The sequence below is a fragment of the Talpa occidentalis genome, unplaced genomic scaffold, assembly GCF_014898055.3.
Source record: "Talpa occidentalis isolate TD23 unplaced genomic scaffold, MPIMG_talOcc4v2.1 talOcc4.2, whole genome shotgun sequence".
Taxonomy (NCBI): domain Eukaryota; kingdom Metazoa; phylum Chordata; class Mammalia; order Eulipotyphla; family Talpidae; genus Talpa; species Talpa occidentalis.
In genome coordinates this window covers 74192406-74211385 of record NW_023602073.1, presented here as the reverse complement: position 1 = coordinate 74211385, position 18980 = coordinate 74192406, and the positions used below count along the sequence as shown (strand labels likewise).

Sequence of the window (18980 nt, the reverse complement as noted above, 5' to 3'; positions counted from 1 at the left end):
TGAGATAAAAATAGTACACATTATGCTTAAAAACAAAAACATGCAATTCTTACCCTGAGACGCTGAACTTGACAACCCTGTTTTTCAGTCATAGTTAAAAAATGATTAAAGTTGAACTCGTCGAGCAGAATGTACACGGATACACCACGAGTTGATGCCTCCACTATTTCTTTGAAAATGTCCACATCTGTAAATATATCCATCACTAAAGCAATGACCTGTTAAAGATAAGATTATGAAACAGCTGTTGATACTCAATAGGGAAAGATACAGAAATTGCTTTCTTTCAGTAAAAATTAAACAAAAGAGAAAACAATTAAATACATTATATATATATATACAAACATCTGCAGTTTTCTAAGAAGATTAAAAGGTATATGAAAAATAAACAAGTGACTATTGACAAATTTGTAACACTCAGAAATTTCATACTATTTTCCAAAGGGAATTTGCATTTCAGTAGGATGTTAAGCACAGGGCAAATCCAAATCGTGGCTTGCCCTACAGGGCAGATGGATGGGGCAGGTAGATGAAGGAAGAAATAAGTGCTAGAATTTTTCACTGGAAACATTTCCATGGGAAAGCAACATTTCTTTAAGCATTTGTTAAATGCTTAAAGAATAAAATGCTTAAGAATAAAAATCTTGAGGAAATGAGAGAAAAAACAATTTAGAAATAGAAATAAAAATAGGAAGGGAATACATATAAGAAAGAATATAAGAAGAAGACTTGAAGGTCAGAAAATTAAATACACATGCCTCAATTAGCTTGACAAAAAAAGGTCAAGAAAAGTGATAATATTAAGGGAGGTAAATGCAGAGAAAAATAACCTCAAGAGCAGGCCCTTTAACAGGAGAGAGTCCAGGTTAACTGTTAGAAGCAGAACTAGTATTGATTCTTAAAATCAATGGGAGTGAAATGGTGCAGAAGAAGGTAAATCACTGAATGGGCTACCTGCTTGTTCCAGAAAAGGAGGCCACAATCCTTGCCTCTTATGAAACTCACATTCTAGTGGGGCAAGATAACATAAGCAATAAACATAATACACAGGTAAGTTAGGGAATAAATTACAAGATGATAAGTTTATTGGGAAAAAAAAGATTAAGATAAAGGGGATCATGAAATCCTGCAAATGAAGGAGGGGTTTTGGGTTTCAGAATAGGTCTCTTTGAGAAACTGTTCCTTGAGCAAAGACAAAAAAGGAATTGATTGGGTTATCAAAGTGGATATCATGAGGAATTGTGTTCCAGACAGAGGGAACCTGCAGTGCAAAGGCCCTAAGTCAGGAGCATGGCTTGCATGGTCAACAAACAGGGAGAAAGCAGGAGTGAAATAAGATAGGGTTAGAATCATCACAATGTTTTCAAGGTATTAAGAAGCCCTCCCTGTTTTTTTCTGAAGATTGTGAGCTGTTAGAGGTTTATAAGTTGAGGCCATGGAATGTAATCTGATTTATCTTTGAAAAAGATTGCCTGACTACTGAGTTGAGAAAAAACCCTAATGGTGAGAGCCAAGTGGAAACAAGGAGGCCAGTTATACTGGAGCCATACAAATGGGTGGTGATGGTGATCATGAGCAGGATGATCCTGGTCCTGGCCATCATCTGTGATGAGGAGAATGACCAGATACTGAATCTCTGATCTGAACAGACTGAATGTGGGATGCAAGAGAAAAGCGGGGAAAGGAGTAGGTGACTCTTAAGATTTTTTTTGGCTTCCTAACCTGAAGGACTGAGTTCGTATCACTTGAAACAGGTAAGAGTACAGATAAATTTTAGGAAGGAGATGAGTATGGTGAGTTAATTTTGAGGTGCCTCGCTATCAGTGGAATGCTGAATAAAGGGCCTTGTCTAGACATGTCAATCAGGTGCCAGTGAAGATAACAATTAAATCCAGTCATCAAAGGAGAATGGATAAAAAGAAGGATTGCACCCCAGGACAAAAGGAGGTACTAGCAAAGGAGACTGAGGAAACCAAGAGGAGGAGGCACCTTAGAAATCAAGATAGTGTATCAAGAAGGAGGGTGTGCTCAAGAAGGTTATACCCTACTAACAGGTCAAATAATGTGAGGGTTAACATATCACTGAATTTAGCAGATTAAAGATTATTGATGGCTTCCACAAGAGCAAAAATCTTATCGATAGAAACTAAAGAGGGAATGAGAGGGCAGGTACTAGAAATAGCAGGAATAAGCAACTCTTTTTTGAATGATCTGGCTTCGATTAAAAGCAAAGTAATGACAATATCTATGGGTAAAACTGGGCCAACTTGTATTTTTGTCTTGTTTTAAGGTCAGAAGAATAGCAGCAGCACATCTGCATAGTAATGAAATGCTCCATTAAAGAGAGGAAATTAATGATGCAAGAGATGGTAGGAGGTGGCATGGAGGAGAGAATTTCCAGAACAATGTCTGAGTAGGCAATAAGAGATAGAATCTAGTACAAAAGTTAAATAATTAGAGCACAGAGAATTAAGACAAGTAAAAGATCATTTATAACATCAAATCTGGAGACCAAATATTAGGGTGAGATGCTGGTAGATGGGCAGAGGTGGCAGTGGATATACAGTAGTCAGTTCTCTTCTGATGTGCAAATTTTCTCAGTGAACTGGAAAGGCAAGTTTTCAACTGGAAAGACTTTGGAGTATGGGAGAATGTTAGTGGAAGGAGGAAAGTGGTATTAACCAGTCATCTAGAATGGGGAAAGGGAACAGACTACGTAAGTATCATCAATGACTAGGCAGCATTAAGGACTCACCAGGTCACAAACTTAAAATGAGAACAGTCAGTGTTATTGTGGGTTCTTTTGCAACTTTGTTTAGCTGCAGGGGCAGAGGTATGGAGCAGGCAAAGTGCTTTAACCATGGAAGTGTTTTCGCCATGAGAATATAACAGAGAGAGAAGGAAGTAGAATTGAGGGTGAACGTAATCTGGAGTGACTAAAATGACTGACCTTGGGATTGAAACTAAATAGAGGAGAGAGAAGGTCAAGGATGTGTGAGGCAGTGAAATGGAAGTAGAGTCAATAGATCTGAGGTCTTGCTAGGACAAATCAACAGAAAGTATTATTATTTTACATTGACAGTACTAGTAAACAATATATAGTGTATCTTTTATTTTTTTAAAGATTTATTTACTTATGCATACAGGAGCTGGGGTGTAGGCCAGAGGTGTGGGGGGTGAGAGGATTCACCAGAGACAGAGTGGGGAGCAAAATAGGCAGATTGACTGAAATACACTGCTGAAGGGAGCAGCAGGTAAGACAGGAGAGGTCTGCTGCGCCATGTGGGTAGCTTCCTGGCCGGGGATCAAACCTGTGCCAGGGATAGAACTTGTGTTGCAGTGGCTGTAGATAGCTTCACAGTGCTATGTCTTAGCCCCGTCAGCCACAAGGGAGGCCATTATACCTTATCTTTTAAATGTAACAGTTCAGATAAAATGATATGCTGTTGTATTTATTCAATACTACAATAAACAAAATTGGCAATGAATGGATAATTATTAAAAGACTGATTGTTCTATACGTTATTTTTTTCTAGTTTTGAAAATTTTCATGGCACAGTTTAAAACAAAATGTAATAAAGGAATATTGAATACTAAGCAGCTAACAGAGGAAGTAATCCAGAAGTGTAAGCAGGTGCTTGTCCCTTTGGGACACATGAATTAGGTTATACAGAATTTTCAGTTATTGGCTATAAGAACTAAGGATAAGACAGGGAGTCACAGACTGAGATACAGAAAGAAAGATCATGGCAGAAGTGCAAATAACTTGTCTTTAGGGGGATATCTTAAATGTTTATTGAAATTGGTAGGAATTGAGAAAGGACTAGTGTTGGAACATTATAAGATATCAAGGAACAACATTATTAAGAAATGAGAGGGAAAGGGATGACCTGGGAATAGACATAGGGCAGTAACAGTCCAAATAGTGTAATGAATATATTGTGAATACATTAGAAGATGAGCAAAGCCATAGATTAGACATCAAATCATTTTCATTTATTCTAATGACATTAAGATATAATAAGGGATCATGCGCAAATTATACAAGTTGATGACATTCTTCAAGCTACCTGTGAAACAACTTCAAATAGGTTTTTCTCTAGGAAGAAAAATTTCAATTTTTCTTGTGACTTTGTATAAACATTTTTTTATTTATGAAAGGTATGAGATAACAGAAGAAAGGAGAAACTATAGATAATAACCTCACTATTGTCTTGTGAAAGTTCATTATACCATTAAATATGTAAAAAAAACCTTCAAATCACATCCACAATTGATTAATGCAGTGATCATTCACTAGTGAATGGTGTGATGATATACGGGCATCGAGATAAAGAAACGAAAATGCCTATATTACAAATGTGACCAAATATCTTAAAAATATGGCTGGGGGCTAAGGGTGATTTTGGTGGGGGGTGCACTATGATGGCAATATCTGAGTATCCCAATATCACTTCAATTAAAATTAAGTAATTGATAATAAGCAAAAATATATTTTTGGAGCAGCCTGGCATTAACATTCTTTTAAACAAGAAAACAACTCTTTTAAGTAAGCACTATTATACAACATGATATTCTTTAAGAAACTAATCAGCATATCTAAGGAAATTATTTTCAATTTGCTGTAGTCTCATTAACAAATTACTTGGGACTTTGGGAATGAACAAAAACACATTACCAGCATAAAGAAAGGTTTTTGCTTGTAAAAAGTAATTGAAGTCACTTAGCCAATGGATGATTCCAGCAACCAAAGATAGAAAAAATGGGTCTCTCTTGCATGACATATAAAACACTGAATCAGGGTCCAGGAGACCAGATTACACATCTTTGACAAGCTTATCTAATGTCAATTGAGTCAGAGGACTTATTAAGACTTCTGGTTCCCTGCTCTCTTGCTTGATATGTTGAAAATCAAGGTCTTATGGAAATTCCAGCTGAGCCAAAAATGGTGAAATAAAATAAAATAAATAAAATAAAATCAGTTCTTTTTTTTATATTATTGTGTATTATGTTCCTGGACAGGAAAAAGAATGAAAAATGAGGTATGCCAAAATTTACCTGAAGGTATTTCATTCCTGGTGAATTATGTAAATCACAGTGCAATAGAAAAGACCACAATTACTATATATAAAATCAAAGAAAAACTAGAACCTAATTAGTGTAAGGCTTTTCAAAAAGGCACATCAATTGATTGTATAAGTCAATACAGAAACTAGTTACATAAAATGATTTCATTAAAGTACCATGCCATACACTAAAATTTTCCTCTTGCTTCGTCATTAGTCACTGTTTTTTTCCTTGGTTTTAAATTGAAAAAGTAAATAAAAAATTGTACTCATCAGCAACATGAGACACAGAAATTTTTTAGAAATATACTCCAGGTTGTTTTTAAGATTGGAGTGAAACTTTGCATCTTTTAGTAGTTTTTGAGAAGCTTACTCAAGGATGTTTGTTTTCACTTGTTTTTCTCATGGCAGTAAATTTTCCTGAAGTGACCCAGGCACTAGAGGTCACACTGAAATAAAGCAATATAATTACTGATGAAGTTACGATAAGTTCATAGTCATAAAATAATTTAAGGCCATTAAAGAGAGTACACAGGTATTAGGTAATATGTTATAATAGTAATTCAGAGAAAGAAAAACAACATTGTTATGTACTTGGTTATTAGGGGTGGGTACTAATAGAGCGAAATAGATGGACAGTGCTTCAAGGATAAGGTTTTTTTTTTAAGATTTATTTATTTATGCATACAAGAACTGGGGTACAGGCCAGAGGTATAGAGAGGTGAGATTATTCACCAGAGACAGTAGGGAACAGAACAGGCAGATTGACTGAAATGCACTGCTGAGGGGAGCAGCAGGTGAGACAGGAGAGGCCTCCCTGGCCAGAGATCAAACTTGTGCTGCATTGGCTGCGGATAACTTCACAGTGCTGCAACTTAACCCATTGCACCACCAGGGAGGCCCCTTCAAGGATAAGGTTTAAATAATGAATACAGAATATTTTTTAGTTGCCCAAGGTGGAAAAATAGCATTGTAAAGACACATTACGCAAAAGTTAGAATAAAGATGATAGTAATATTTTAATTAATCTTTATGAACTAATCTAAACCATAAAGATCATTATGCTTAGAAACATGTAACACATTTTTGAAAGAATTTATACAGATTATGAAGAAACTTGAAAATTTAACACAAGTTTAGATTTGATCTGAAGAGCCATATAAGTCCAGAAATAGAAAGTTTCTGGCCACAATGTTGGGGAAATGTGACTAGTAGCAATATTCATATTGGAAATATCCAAATTCTAATGAGTCATACTGCCTGAAAATTATGAAGTCCCATTATTATTTTTATTATAATGTTCACATTTATAAATGTACTGTAATACCAAAAAAAAAAAAAAAAAAGAGGTAGAAACCAGCGATAACAAAGATGTGAAGTGAAAAGTTGAAAATCAGTAATAGATTCGATAGAAAATACTCATCACAATGCTGGGCATTGAATACTTGCATTTCCTTAGAAATAAGTTTCATGATCCTCAGTATTTTAATTTTGAGCCCTACATTGTTTTTCCCTTTGCAAGCTATTAAGAAACAAAGTCATTAGCAATATACTTTTATATGACCTAGATATTTAGTGAAATGTAAGTATACCTTGGGTTAGTTAATGTTCTGTTGTCACAGAACTGCAGTTATCATCCTCAGAATGGAGAAATTGAATATTATACCTCTGATACTTTAAAATACTAAGCACCATTTGAAAAGATCGTACTTTCTTGGCAGTTGCCTGCTCAGAGACAGGATTTACTATTTCCACCAGAAGAAAAACTAAAGAGTACAAATTAAAAAAAAAAAAAAATCAATGGAATTCTGTAATAGCTGTATTTATAATAAAATTCAGTACATCTAGAAAACTTAAAGACTTGAGTAACAGAAATAAAAGGAAATGATCACTTAGAGGATATGTGTCTTTGAATCTGTAAAAGCAATGTGCTAAATGGATTGCAGGGAAAAAAAAGACTGGTATTAAGAATAACTACTTTTAGTCCTTAAACTTTTGCAGCCTAAGTACAAATGTCCATTTTATGAAAATTTATATATACTATCATGTGTCCACTGCATATTATTAAGGTATAGTTTAACATTATGAATATTTTAATTTTATAGATATTTAAGTATATAGAGTAATAGTTATATGAATATAGCATTTGGTTTTGGCTATACTTTTCACCTGGGGTTGAGAAGACATAAGGCAACTTGCTAAAACATAATTTACAATTTCCCTCCTGATTTGTGAAACATATGTTTTGCCATAAGCAAATGTTTAAATCAGCTCTGTACAAATAGGCATCTTTGCTTTCTAAAATAATTTTTACTCCAATGTTTCAAGGAATGAGTAGGAAGAACAAGGAGCAGACCTAAAAGAAAGTGCAAAAAGTCTTAGTCTTTCACTGAATTCGCTATTAATCTGCTCATAAGTTCTCATTCCTCAGCATTTCCCAAAATGACTTCTTGGCTCTTGGCCTGGTACAGGTCCCTAGCATGGATGCCAAAAGCCAAGGCGCAATGGAAGCTATACAGAGTCCTCAGTGGTGGAATAAAGGTGCTCAGGTCTTCCCAGGCAAAGTGATCACAGCAAAAGTGTCACAGAGCCAGAGAGGGGGTATTTTGTAGGGTCAACCTGAGAATTGGGAGAGAGGAGTGTACATGAAAGCCAGTGCCACTCATTCAACAAACAGACTATTGGCAAAATCCAACTCGTGGCACATAAAAGCCATGCTCTTCAAAACAAAGAGCCGTGTTCCACCATTGTAGCCCTAGAAATTCTTGTCTATTCTGTATCACTGCTACTAAGGAATCTAGGCCATGTTTTAGTCAAATGCTCACACAACATTTGTACTATAGAACATTATGAAGCATTCATATTTTTTTTCCTCTTGTACTTTTGTACTTTCACATATGCATTCATAATTTTCAAAGACAGTACATGGTACAGTATTCATATTCAAGGCATATAGGTAGACAGTAGCAGTATCTCACTAGGAATGATTTTAAATACCAAAATGTAACATTTATATACAACTATTTCAAAACTTCATCCTTTAAAAATTGCCAAACACAAAGAAAAGTAGAAAAAATAATACAGTGAATAACCATATTAATAATATTCAACAACTGTAAATTTTTTTTTCATATTTGGTTAATTTCACATAAATATACTAAGAAATCTAGGATCAAAATTCTGAGTAAAAACACAGACAAATTTAATTATGGCTCTAATATTCACTCAGGGTTGGGGAGATGGCATGGGGAGGATACATACATTAAGTTGCTAAAATAGATTTACTTCAGACCAAATATAAACCAACTTTACCTTAATAAACATAATTTAAAAAAAGTAATAAACATTTTCCTATTTAATTTATTTGTAGCTTGATGTTAGTCTTATAATTTTGCACTAAAATTACATGTGCAATTGTTTATTTTCACTGGTGATATTTAAAAGCAAACTTATTATGGAGAAAGTAACATTATTGTAGTAACAATAATTTTAAATCATTAATTTGAACCAAGCAAAACTACTCAAAATTCTAAACAAGAAGGTAAAAAACAGCAAAAGGTAAAGCATTTTTATATTTTAATTTTCTTTGACTTTTTAATTTTCATGAATCATGAGTACAAGCATGACATTAAACATGAGAAATAATTTCTAAATTATTTTAAATTTGAGAGAAGCCAAATTGAAGGAAATAGGAGTGGAAATTTAAAAATAAATCATTTTAGAGTTTTGTGAAAACATTAACTCTAAGTAAAACTGCTATTTTAGACAAAAAAAAAATGTATTCTCTCTTCCTGAATGTATTTACTATAATTACTGGGTTAGTTAAATCATTCCATAATTAACTGCACAAAATTTGAGTATACTTACTCTGTTATACCTGTCTCCCAAGATAGGTATAACTGAAATATATCAAGGCTTGAGTAAATTTCTGTTAGGATACAGTGCTATGTAGTCTCAAGGACCATGCAATTTTATGAGAGATTTGTTCATTGAACTATAAATCAATGTGACATTTTCTATAATAAAATCATGATGAACAACTGTATGGGAAAAATTGCTTCTAAGGATTATGTCATCAATACCTGAAAACCTACAGCTAGCTGCAGTGAGGTAGCCTCTTAGATCTTGTTAAATAAGAGTCTACCTTCTAAGAACGAAATGTCAATTGGTAGTCTTATCAAAACACCAAACAACGCAGACTCCTAGAAGAGATTGACTTTGATCTGCAAGATGTATGAATGACAGTATCATATATAAAAGTAGAAGCTTCAACAGATGAACACTGTCTGTTGGCTGGTAAGCTGTGGAAATAAAGTAGAATCACAGGGACAAATATTCACATTCATTTAAATATTGTCCACAATGGCTGGTGGGTGCCCAAAGGCATAAACTTGACCTGTCTGTATTATTGGGCAAGTATATACATGGATAAGTAATGTCATCTGAGCCTGATGTATTTTAAACATCACATAATAAGTTCTGCTTATTCTGATTTTCTGGCCTTCAAGTATATTGAAGCTTATTATACAGGGAGAGAATGAAACAGTTGTAGAATTCAAATCTGCAGGACATTAAGTCCCTATAATTGACAATGTAAAATGACATTCTGTTGTCAGACACAGAATATTAGTCAGTATGAATTTATTTTATTGAAATAGATCTGATCTTTAATTCTTCAGTTTAAGATCCAGACTCTAAGTCTTGATAAAATGACTAATGTAACTTGTTTCCCTGAGCTCTCGGGAGGTCACTTTTTTCTAGCAATCATATATAGGGTGGTGATAGCTATAATCTTATTTGAAGCTTTATAATACAAAAAGGAATCAGTGATGAAGAATGAGGGAACTGCAAGAAAAAGAAGAAGGAAGGACAAAATGAATAAGAATCTATGCACAGCAGAGGCTTGGATAATGTCATTTCTTTCAATGTTTGAGAGAAGAAAAAAATGTATTCCCAATTGGGGTGCCTCCCCATCTGTGTGGGGTTTGGTGATGTTTTTGAAGTCAAAGCTATGTCACAGAGATTGAACTCTTTTTATATCAATTAGCTGATGGCAAAATTGTTTTGTTGTGCATTTTTTAAAATCACAGTTTCCAAGAATCTATTGCAAACATAAGGAGTGGACTTCACTATATTAGGGAAATTGTAAAATAGTGCCCAAAAAGGAGAAAGCGTTTGGGTTTTAGGAGCTGAAGAACTAGCAAGATTCAGAGGCAAGTCAGCACTATAGTAGGCATAGCTAATAATCCAGTTTTGCTTGGATATGAAAATCTGTTGAAGAAGAGTTAGCCATAAGACTAGAAATATTAGAATGGTCAATTCAGCCTATTTTGCAGGGGCAAGTCCCTGAATGTCAGGCTAACTACAGATCCCATAAGGCACAGTGGGGAAACATTTAAAAATTTAACAACAGTACAACACAACAAAGCAAAAACAGACAATTATAAATCAGAAGAATACTGCAGGGGAGGAGAAGGGACAGGGATCAGAAGGAGGGAGGGAGGAGCACAGGGGACTGCGGTGATGGTGCACGGGTGCATTGGAGAAGGAAACTCTATGGGGACTACACCTGAGGGGGTGGGGGGAAGCAAATAGTGTTTAAAAATGAACAATGGGGGCCTCCCCGGTGGCGCAGCGGTTGAGCACTGGGTTGCGAAGCTGCCCGCGGCCTCTGAGGCGCCAGTTCGATCCCTGGCTGCTCCCCAGCCACCGGAGGAGGGTCCCACATGGCGTGCAGACCTCTCCTGCCGCCCGCTGCTCCCCTCAGCAGTGTACTTCGGTCCTTCTGCCTGCTCTGCTCCCTGCTTTGGCTCTGGTGAATTCTCTCACCCTCCCACGCTTCTGACTGTACCCAGTGCTTGTATAAACAAAACAAACAAACAAACAAAATAAATAAATAAATAAATAAAGCATGCCTCTATTAAAAAAAAATAATAAAATAAAAATGAACAATGATGTAAAAATAAAAATATAATAAAAAAGCTCTTCAAAATTTAGAACCAAAGAATCATGTGATTAAAACAATATTAAGAATAATAATTGTTAATATTAATATTAACAATATTAACATGTTAGTTTTTATGGGATGTGTTAGAAATCAGAACTCTACCAGCAGGTAAAGGAGTTAGGGGAGGCTAGTCCTAATGTTAGCATAAACATATACTACCTCAATGTGGATGGTGATAGCAGGAATACAAGGAAGAGATGAGGGTAAAGTTGTAAAGGATGATTTGGTAAGACTCAATGGCTGGCTGACTGTAAAGGACAACAGCGGCTAGTCAGGGATTCTTAGGGATTAGCAATCTAAGCGGCATGGTGAATTAGTTACCATTAGGAGAAAACTTAAAATTTAAAAGTAGTATTTCACCAATGTTTTGTTCTTTGTTTTTCTTTATACCTGGCTATTTATCCATCTGCCCACTCTTTATTTTCACAATTGAAATGAGCATTTTTAAACATACAGGAAAAGCTGGATGGACATCACAAGAATAAAATGGGAAAGAGGCAACTTTGTTGATGGCATAAGAGCTCAATGGTATCGGAGAGAGGTGGGATGAGCAAGGGAGGAAAAGTTGACTTAGAATTAAGTTATGCAAATGTGCTTAGACTACATGGAAGGAGAAAATGGGTGACAACTGAATGAAATATTTGGACCTGTGGGGTATGATGAGAGGAAGAAAGGAAAACTAGGTACTTCCAGTGGATGCCTTTAGCATATAATTCATGGTTGAAGATAAAGTTGTCCCTAAATATATGGTCAATGAGGGCTCCACAATGAGGATTGTGGGCTTGTAAGGGAATTAAAAATTATTCAGAATAGCTGATTTGAGGAATACAGTAAGAAGTTAATGGGAAATTAAAAGAATTTTGTAGTGCAATAATGAGAACCAATCTGCAGTAAAAAAATTAAACATTTTTATCAAGTTTTTGATATATTTTCCAGCAATGTTCAACAACTATTAAAACACATTTATGTAATTAGGACTGTAATTAGGAAAATTTCAATACAGACTGGATATTTTATAATATTAATGAGTTTTCTAGGTTTAAAATTACATGGATTATGCTTTTAAAAATGCTTTAAAAAGTCATATTGCAACAATTACAGAGGAAATGAAATGATTTGATAGCATGATATTTTCTTTAACTTAATTCAGGAATGGTGAGGGATGTGGAAGAAACAAATTCAACCAGAACTTAGTAATTATTAAAACAGGGTTGTGGATCCAGAGAAGGCAGAGATCTCCACTGGTCAACAAATGGGGTAGCAACAAATGTCTTGCATTTCAAAAGTATCAAGTCCACTTATGTTCTTCTTCCTCTGTATTTTGGCCACAGACAGTCTTAAATAAATAGTCCTACTTTTTCAATCTGTTGAGTGGATTTTGTTTTATAGTGGCTTCTACATCATGTTTTTTCAATAAAATCATATGACAACTTACTCAGCTAAATGTGTTTTCAAAATATTTATGGCATTAGGTCTCTTATCAAGCTATTATAAAAATGTGTTAGCATTAGAAATTAATATTCCTTTGAATGAGCACATTCTCTGAAATCTAGTCAATAGTACAGTGTTTAACTATAATCTTATATATGATAGAAGAAATTCATACACTGAAGAGAGGTATAAATTGGATCAATTCTGACTCATGAGGTTATCTTCAAGCTCTTAAAATTCTATGTTTCTGTTAAAAAACACTTCATAAAACATTCCTTATGCAAATATTACTAAGATTACTCCTCTACTTCCTTGGTCTCATGCTATCAGAAGGCTCCTTATATTGCAAGCTAATGAGATGTTTGGTACAGAAGTTAAAAGTATAGGTAATAATAGAGCAAAGAGAATAAGGAACTGAAAAGCTACAGCACTCAGTTTATGAGAACGGCTATTAACATTATTCAAATACGTTAGTCATACTGAAAATTATTTACTTTTATATTTTAGCAATATTTAACAATGCTTTGGAATCATTTGGTTGTTTTTCAAAGGTAACATTTCTAAACAATTGAGATCAGTAAATAAAATCATACAATTTAAGAAAAATTACCATTTGATTGAGTAGGAATATCTTTTCCAGTTTAATTAAAAATATGAGACTAATCTAGATAATGGCTTTGTTACACTAAAGACACAACAAAAAAGCTGGAATATATTTCTAAAATTTGTTTTTGTTTTTATTCATATTAGTAAGCATTCAGGAAAAGGCACAGGGTGAAAACAGATATACAGTACATATTAAAAAGCAGGCTTTCTCCATAGCTGTAATGAGGTTTATGTCAGATGGTGTTGTTCACTCTAAATCCATTACAATAATAGGATAATATGGAAATGTGCACTTCATAAAGCAGAATGAATTTTAATACAGGAAAGAATGTCTACCAAAAAAGGTTCACGAATATATATTGGATGGAAGAGATTGTATAATATCTGCTGTACCTGTGAGTGGGCATTTTAATATGGTGTTATTTATTCATGCCATTTTACAAAGATTTAAAGTAATTCTTTGCAATACTATCATAAGGCAAATCAATATAGTGTTAAAATCACCTATTAGCTATAAGGATAGTCAATAACTTGTCTTGCCTTGACTATACAGTATGCTACATTAAGTCCTAAATTTGAATGAATTTTCTCTTTATTTATATTTAGATGATAAAATTAGATAAAGTATATAAGGAAGCACCCGCTTAATTCAGTGCAAGTATGTTACCTATGTGGGGTTATTCATCACAGTTTCTGGTACTTTTATCTACTCTGAAATTATAAATAACCTAGCAAATTTCTAAATTGAATCAGATATTCTATATTTTGTGGTCCTTTGAAAATTCCATTTCTCCATAGAAACAGAATGGAATGGTCAATTAAAACTTTCAGATTCTTCACTTAGTCCTTTTCAGTATATCACACATACACTGAGGACTTCATATTGGAGCAAGGGAGTGTCCTTCTTCCTGAGAAGCAGATTCCTGGCACATGATCAACAGGAAAACCACCATGAGATGCACAGCTGGAGACAACAGTGGTTTCAAACCAGTTGCTTCACAGCCCTTTCTCTGCAAGAAATAAATGCTTCCTAGTCATACCAGTCCTCACCCCTCTCTCTCATAAAGAGCAGAAGCAGAGAAGAGAAGCATGACATTAGTAATTGGCCTGCAGTTACTCCTATCTGTCTACTCCACTGCTGCCTTAACCTCATGGCTACTGCCTCTGGGAATCATTTCCATGCCCTGCCAGTATGTCCTTCCTTTTCTTGAAAGGCCATTAATCTCCCCTCTTCTCACTGTGGATTTCCTATTTTTATCTCCTCCTTTCTCTTGCCCTTCTCTCTGTCTCTCTTTTTCCTCTTTTGTTGTCCCTCTGGATGTACAATTCTTTGTCTCTCTTTGTTTGGATTGTCCATTAATGTTCTTGGTTTCCTCCACCAGTTCCACTCTCCCACCTTCGATTTGTGTGACGTTCATGTAGTCAGAGCTAGACTCTGCTTCTTACCACTTCTTGGTCTTAAAGCCCCAGTGCTAATGATATCTACTGATTCAGTCTCTGTGTCTAGAATCTCTGACCCACCCATGGAACAAATGCTAAAAATTGGGGCAGGCAGAGGTGAGGTGATATCCATCATTTTATAGATTTTATTAAAAAAAATGCATAGTGAGCTTTCATTCTGTGTCAAGGACAGTGTAAGGTTTTTAAACAGGGGTAAGGGGTGGGGCAGGGTACATGGTGAATGAGTGCTAATCTTCAATTACTGAGAGCTTATAAAGGAGTGGGGAAGCAATAATCTAGATTAGAACAAACTTAACATTTAGAGGATATTATTTCTAGATATCTAGTAGTATCTATAAATTTACTCAACACAGTGTCATAGAACTTTTAGAGGTTAATTTTACTTACTGCTTTGGAGCAAGTTTTGTTTGCTCTGGTAAGTTTGCTGATGACTGCCTGCATATGGGCATACATACTTATCTTCACTCCTTAACCCTACAAAATATCTAAGAAGATCAAGTACTTTGTAGAGAATCTTAGAACAGAAATACAGTCTTTCAATTATAATATTTTTAGAACACTGACTCATTACTTAACAATTAAACACTGAACAACAGGTAAACATAGAGTTTAAACTATATGTGATTTGTCATAGAAGCCTTAAAATATGAAGCAAACATTTTGGCCAAATGGGTTGGGATAATAATAATCTAGGGTACAAAGGTTTTCAGCCTGATAAAGAACTCTTCCCCTCCATGTACTGTAAGTGTTGACACTAATTTCCTAGTGTGGAGAGGATGGGAATTAACATTAGAACCCACTCTATTATGCGTGACAGAAAATTATATAAAGCAATGATTACTATATATGTGAATATGAAGAGAATATAAAGAAAAATTCAGAGACATGGTAACTGGAAGTATATCATTATGACAGAATAAAACAGTATGTTATTGGCATATAAACATAGGACAATAGAAAGCAATGGGGAAAAATTAAGCAGTAAAAAAGTATATTCAAGGTAAGTTTTTTGATAAAGATGGCTTTAGAGCAATTAAGAAAAAACAATATATTTCATTAATGGAGTTAGGATATGAGAAAACAAAGACTAACACTCCAACAGAAAAATAATTAAAACCAATTCATATGGCCAATAAACATGAGAAGATGTCCAAGATCTCAATAACAGGCAGAAGACTACAATTAAACTATTATGTTTTCCCTATCATCTTGTCAAAAAAAAAACAACTCAAGTGATTGAGAACAGTCAATAATGGCAGGAGGTGAGCCAAATAGTAACACACATGACATCTCAATAGGATTTCATGTGTGTACCACACTTGGAAATTCGATCATTCTGAGAGCACAATTTAGCTTTTATTCCTGAATGTCACACTTAAGAGTCCCTCAAGATTCTTATACTTAGAGATAGCAAATGTAGTAACCAGAATACCCTGAAAAATTCTCTTTTTTTAAAGATTTATTTATGCATATAAGAGCTGGGGTACAGGCCAGAGATGTGGGTGGGGGGGGGGTGAGAAGATCCACCAGAGACAGAGTGGGGAACAGAATAGGCAGATTGACTGAAGTACACTGCTGAGAGGAGCAGCAGGCAAGTCAGGAGAGGTCTGCTGCACCATGTGGGTTGCTCCCTGGCCAGTTGGGGATCGAACTCATGCTGCAGAGGCTACGGATTGCTTCATAGCGTGGTGCTTAACCCTTTGCACCAGCAGGGAGGCCCTTAAAAATTCTCTGAGACTTTTTTTTTTTTTGTCTGAGTGAGCAATAAATTGGTATTTTAAATAGAGACCGTTTTCCTGGATGATAATCTGGTAATGTTCTTTACAGTTAATTGGTGACAACCATACATCTTTACCACACCAAACCAATTCTCAGACATATCCTAAGGGGAAACATTATTCAAATGTAGAAATGGATGTATGCCCCACCACATTCTAAAATTGATATGCATTTGTAAACAACATTAATACCCAATAAATTCTAGGGCATTACAACCATGGTTCATCTATAAATGGAAAAACATGGCAAAATAAGCCAGATTCAAAGCATTTACTGAAAGATAAAGGAATATATACATAGAAAAAGGTAACTATAGTCACCAAAATTATTTCAAGTTATTTTTATTATCCTCTAGCTCTTATACTAACATTATCATGATTAGTTCCATACTTCACATGATCAAAATTCATTTGTTTTAAATATTTTTGACAATAAACTATGTAAATTTCACCTTACATATTGGAAATTCAGTAATTCTGTACTAATCATTTTGCTTTATTCCTAAAGGTTGAAATTAAAGAGCCCCTCAAGTTTGTTGGGCTTAGAGAACTAAATAGAATAACCAGCGTTCTTTTTTTACAAAAAAAGTCTTAATGAGACTGATTTCTATCTGAATGAGTAATAAGTTACATGAATATAAAATTTTGGACTCACTAGCAGAGTACTACAAATGAAAAGAACATGACTCATATAACATAAAGGAGGCTTTCTTAGAATTGTACAAATCTTTTTTCTTAAGGCTAGATATTGTCAAAAACAAGGTAACTAAAATGATTAAAGAAGGCATATATTGCCTCCAGAATATTAAAACAAATTGATTAGTATTCACAGAAAGAATAAGATCACAACAGATATGAGGACTGAAATCAAGAAAGATATGACTATCTCTTCTAAAGATTTCCCAGAGAAGAAGAAACTCCATGCTGGACTTGTGAAATATCTACCTCTGGATGTAGGTATAGTCAAAACAATGGAAATCTTTTCCTGACTTACTAAATGTGACTTCCTGATTTATGGATTCACAAATGCCTCAAAAATAGAAGACAAGGAGGCTTAGAGACACATTCCATTTCTGAGATCAACATTATGGAACACAATTACTCTGTTATCTTACAATATGTAATGTGAAGTCAATGTCAGAAATAAAACACAGAAATGTAGGAAATAATGTTCAAACAAGTAAGGCATACTTTTTGCTATGATTTAGATGAAATAAACAATTGTGCTGAAGAAGTGACTGAGACAAATGGTAGGAAATTCTGATATCATAGAAAGAAAATAAAGTCAGCTCATAACATCCCTAAATAAGAAAGAGCTATGGATCAGAAGAGAGATGATCTCTAAAGATTTGAAAGGAGGCAGAAAATTTCCTCTTGTTGGGAGATACAGTCTGTCAAATTAGCTATTTGCCATACCTATGACATACCTGTCACTAAACAACATCAACCTGTCAGAGTTAAAGTGCTTAATTACCTTAAATTACTTCTTTATAAATTGAGTTAATAAAAATGATCTGAATATAAAATACTGACTTCTCTTCAAAGTCATTCCAAGGTAGAACACAGTACCTCAACAACATAACTTGAACCAGCAATGGTTGTTTCTTTTCTTTATGTTTCTATATTAAAAGAATGAATGAAGGAAGGAAAACTATCTTTTTAAGAAACTGCTTGTTATTCAATTATCTTTCTATATTGTGGTAATATTGTGTCACCATAACATTTTTAAAAGCTCCTTTCAGTAAGTATGCACTGTGTTATGTATTCTTTCACAAGGCAGGAAATTCTTTAACATAATATTTTCAGGGTATAAAACTCTCACTTTTTTGCCATATTAATACAGGCATTTATCACATTTGATTCAAGAGAAGAGCAATATGCAACTTTTTATAATAGTGAGCAACATTATAAATGTGACATGTATAAATGTGACGATTTTACTTCTAGAATTCTATATTTTTTTAAGATTTATTTATTTATACAAGAGCTGGGGTACAGGCCAGAGGCACAGGAGAGTGAGAAAATTCACCAGAGACAGAGCAGGGAGCAGAACAGGCAGACGGACCGAAAGCATTGCTGAGGGGAGCAGTGGGCATGACAGAAGAGGTCTGCCGCATATTCCCCAGCCCCACTATTTTTTCCTGCCTAGGCAAGCATAACAGATGCATTAAGGGCGGGGAGGGAACAGGTTGTAGCAGAACTCAAGGCCACAGCCTAAAAAGCAGGATTGACAATAGAAGTTGTATGTGGAGATACTTGTCATCGTTAAGCTTCAAGCTTTTTGCTTTCTGACTATTTGAGAGTTCTGATTTGTCTAAATAGACAGATTTCCAGTTCCTTCCACATGTGTGTCATCAATAGCCTTTGTAGCTAACAACTCAGTAAAGTTGACTAGTGTCAAAGAATAATCATGTTCTATTGAAAAAAATTAAATTCTGCCTCCGATTGCCCTTTAATGTCTGAATACACAATTAAAGTTGCTTTGATTATTGATGATACAAGTGTCTGATATTATTTTGTGGTTGCACATGTGGTTAAAAATTGTGGTCATGCACCACTATTTCCCAGTCATTCATGTTAAGTAGAATAGGGTGGACTATCATCTCATCAGTTTTGGAATCTTTCATTTTC

General features: G+C 34.7%; 1 protein-coding gene across 1 annotated transcript in view; it reads right to left on the bottom strand.

The window, feature by feature from the left end:
- Positions 1 to 18980, bottom strand: part of FAM83B (family with sequence similarity 83 member B) — a 50771-nt gene that overhangs the window by 9607 nt on the left and 22184 nt on the right. The window contains exon 2 of the mRNA XM_037519877.2: positions 54 to 218. Coding sequence (XP_037375774.1) covers positions 54 to 218 — 165 coding nt within the window. The remainder of the gene's footprint in view (positions 1 to 53; positions 219 to 18980) is intronic.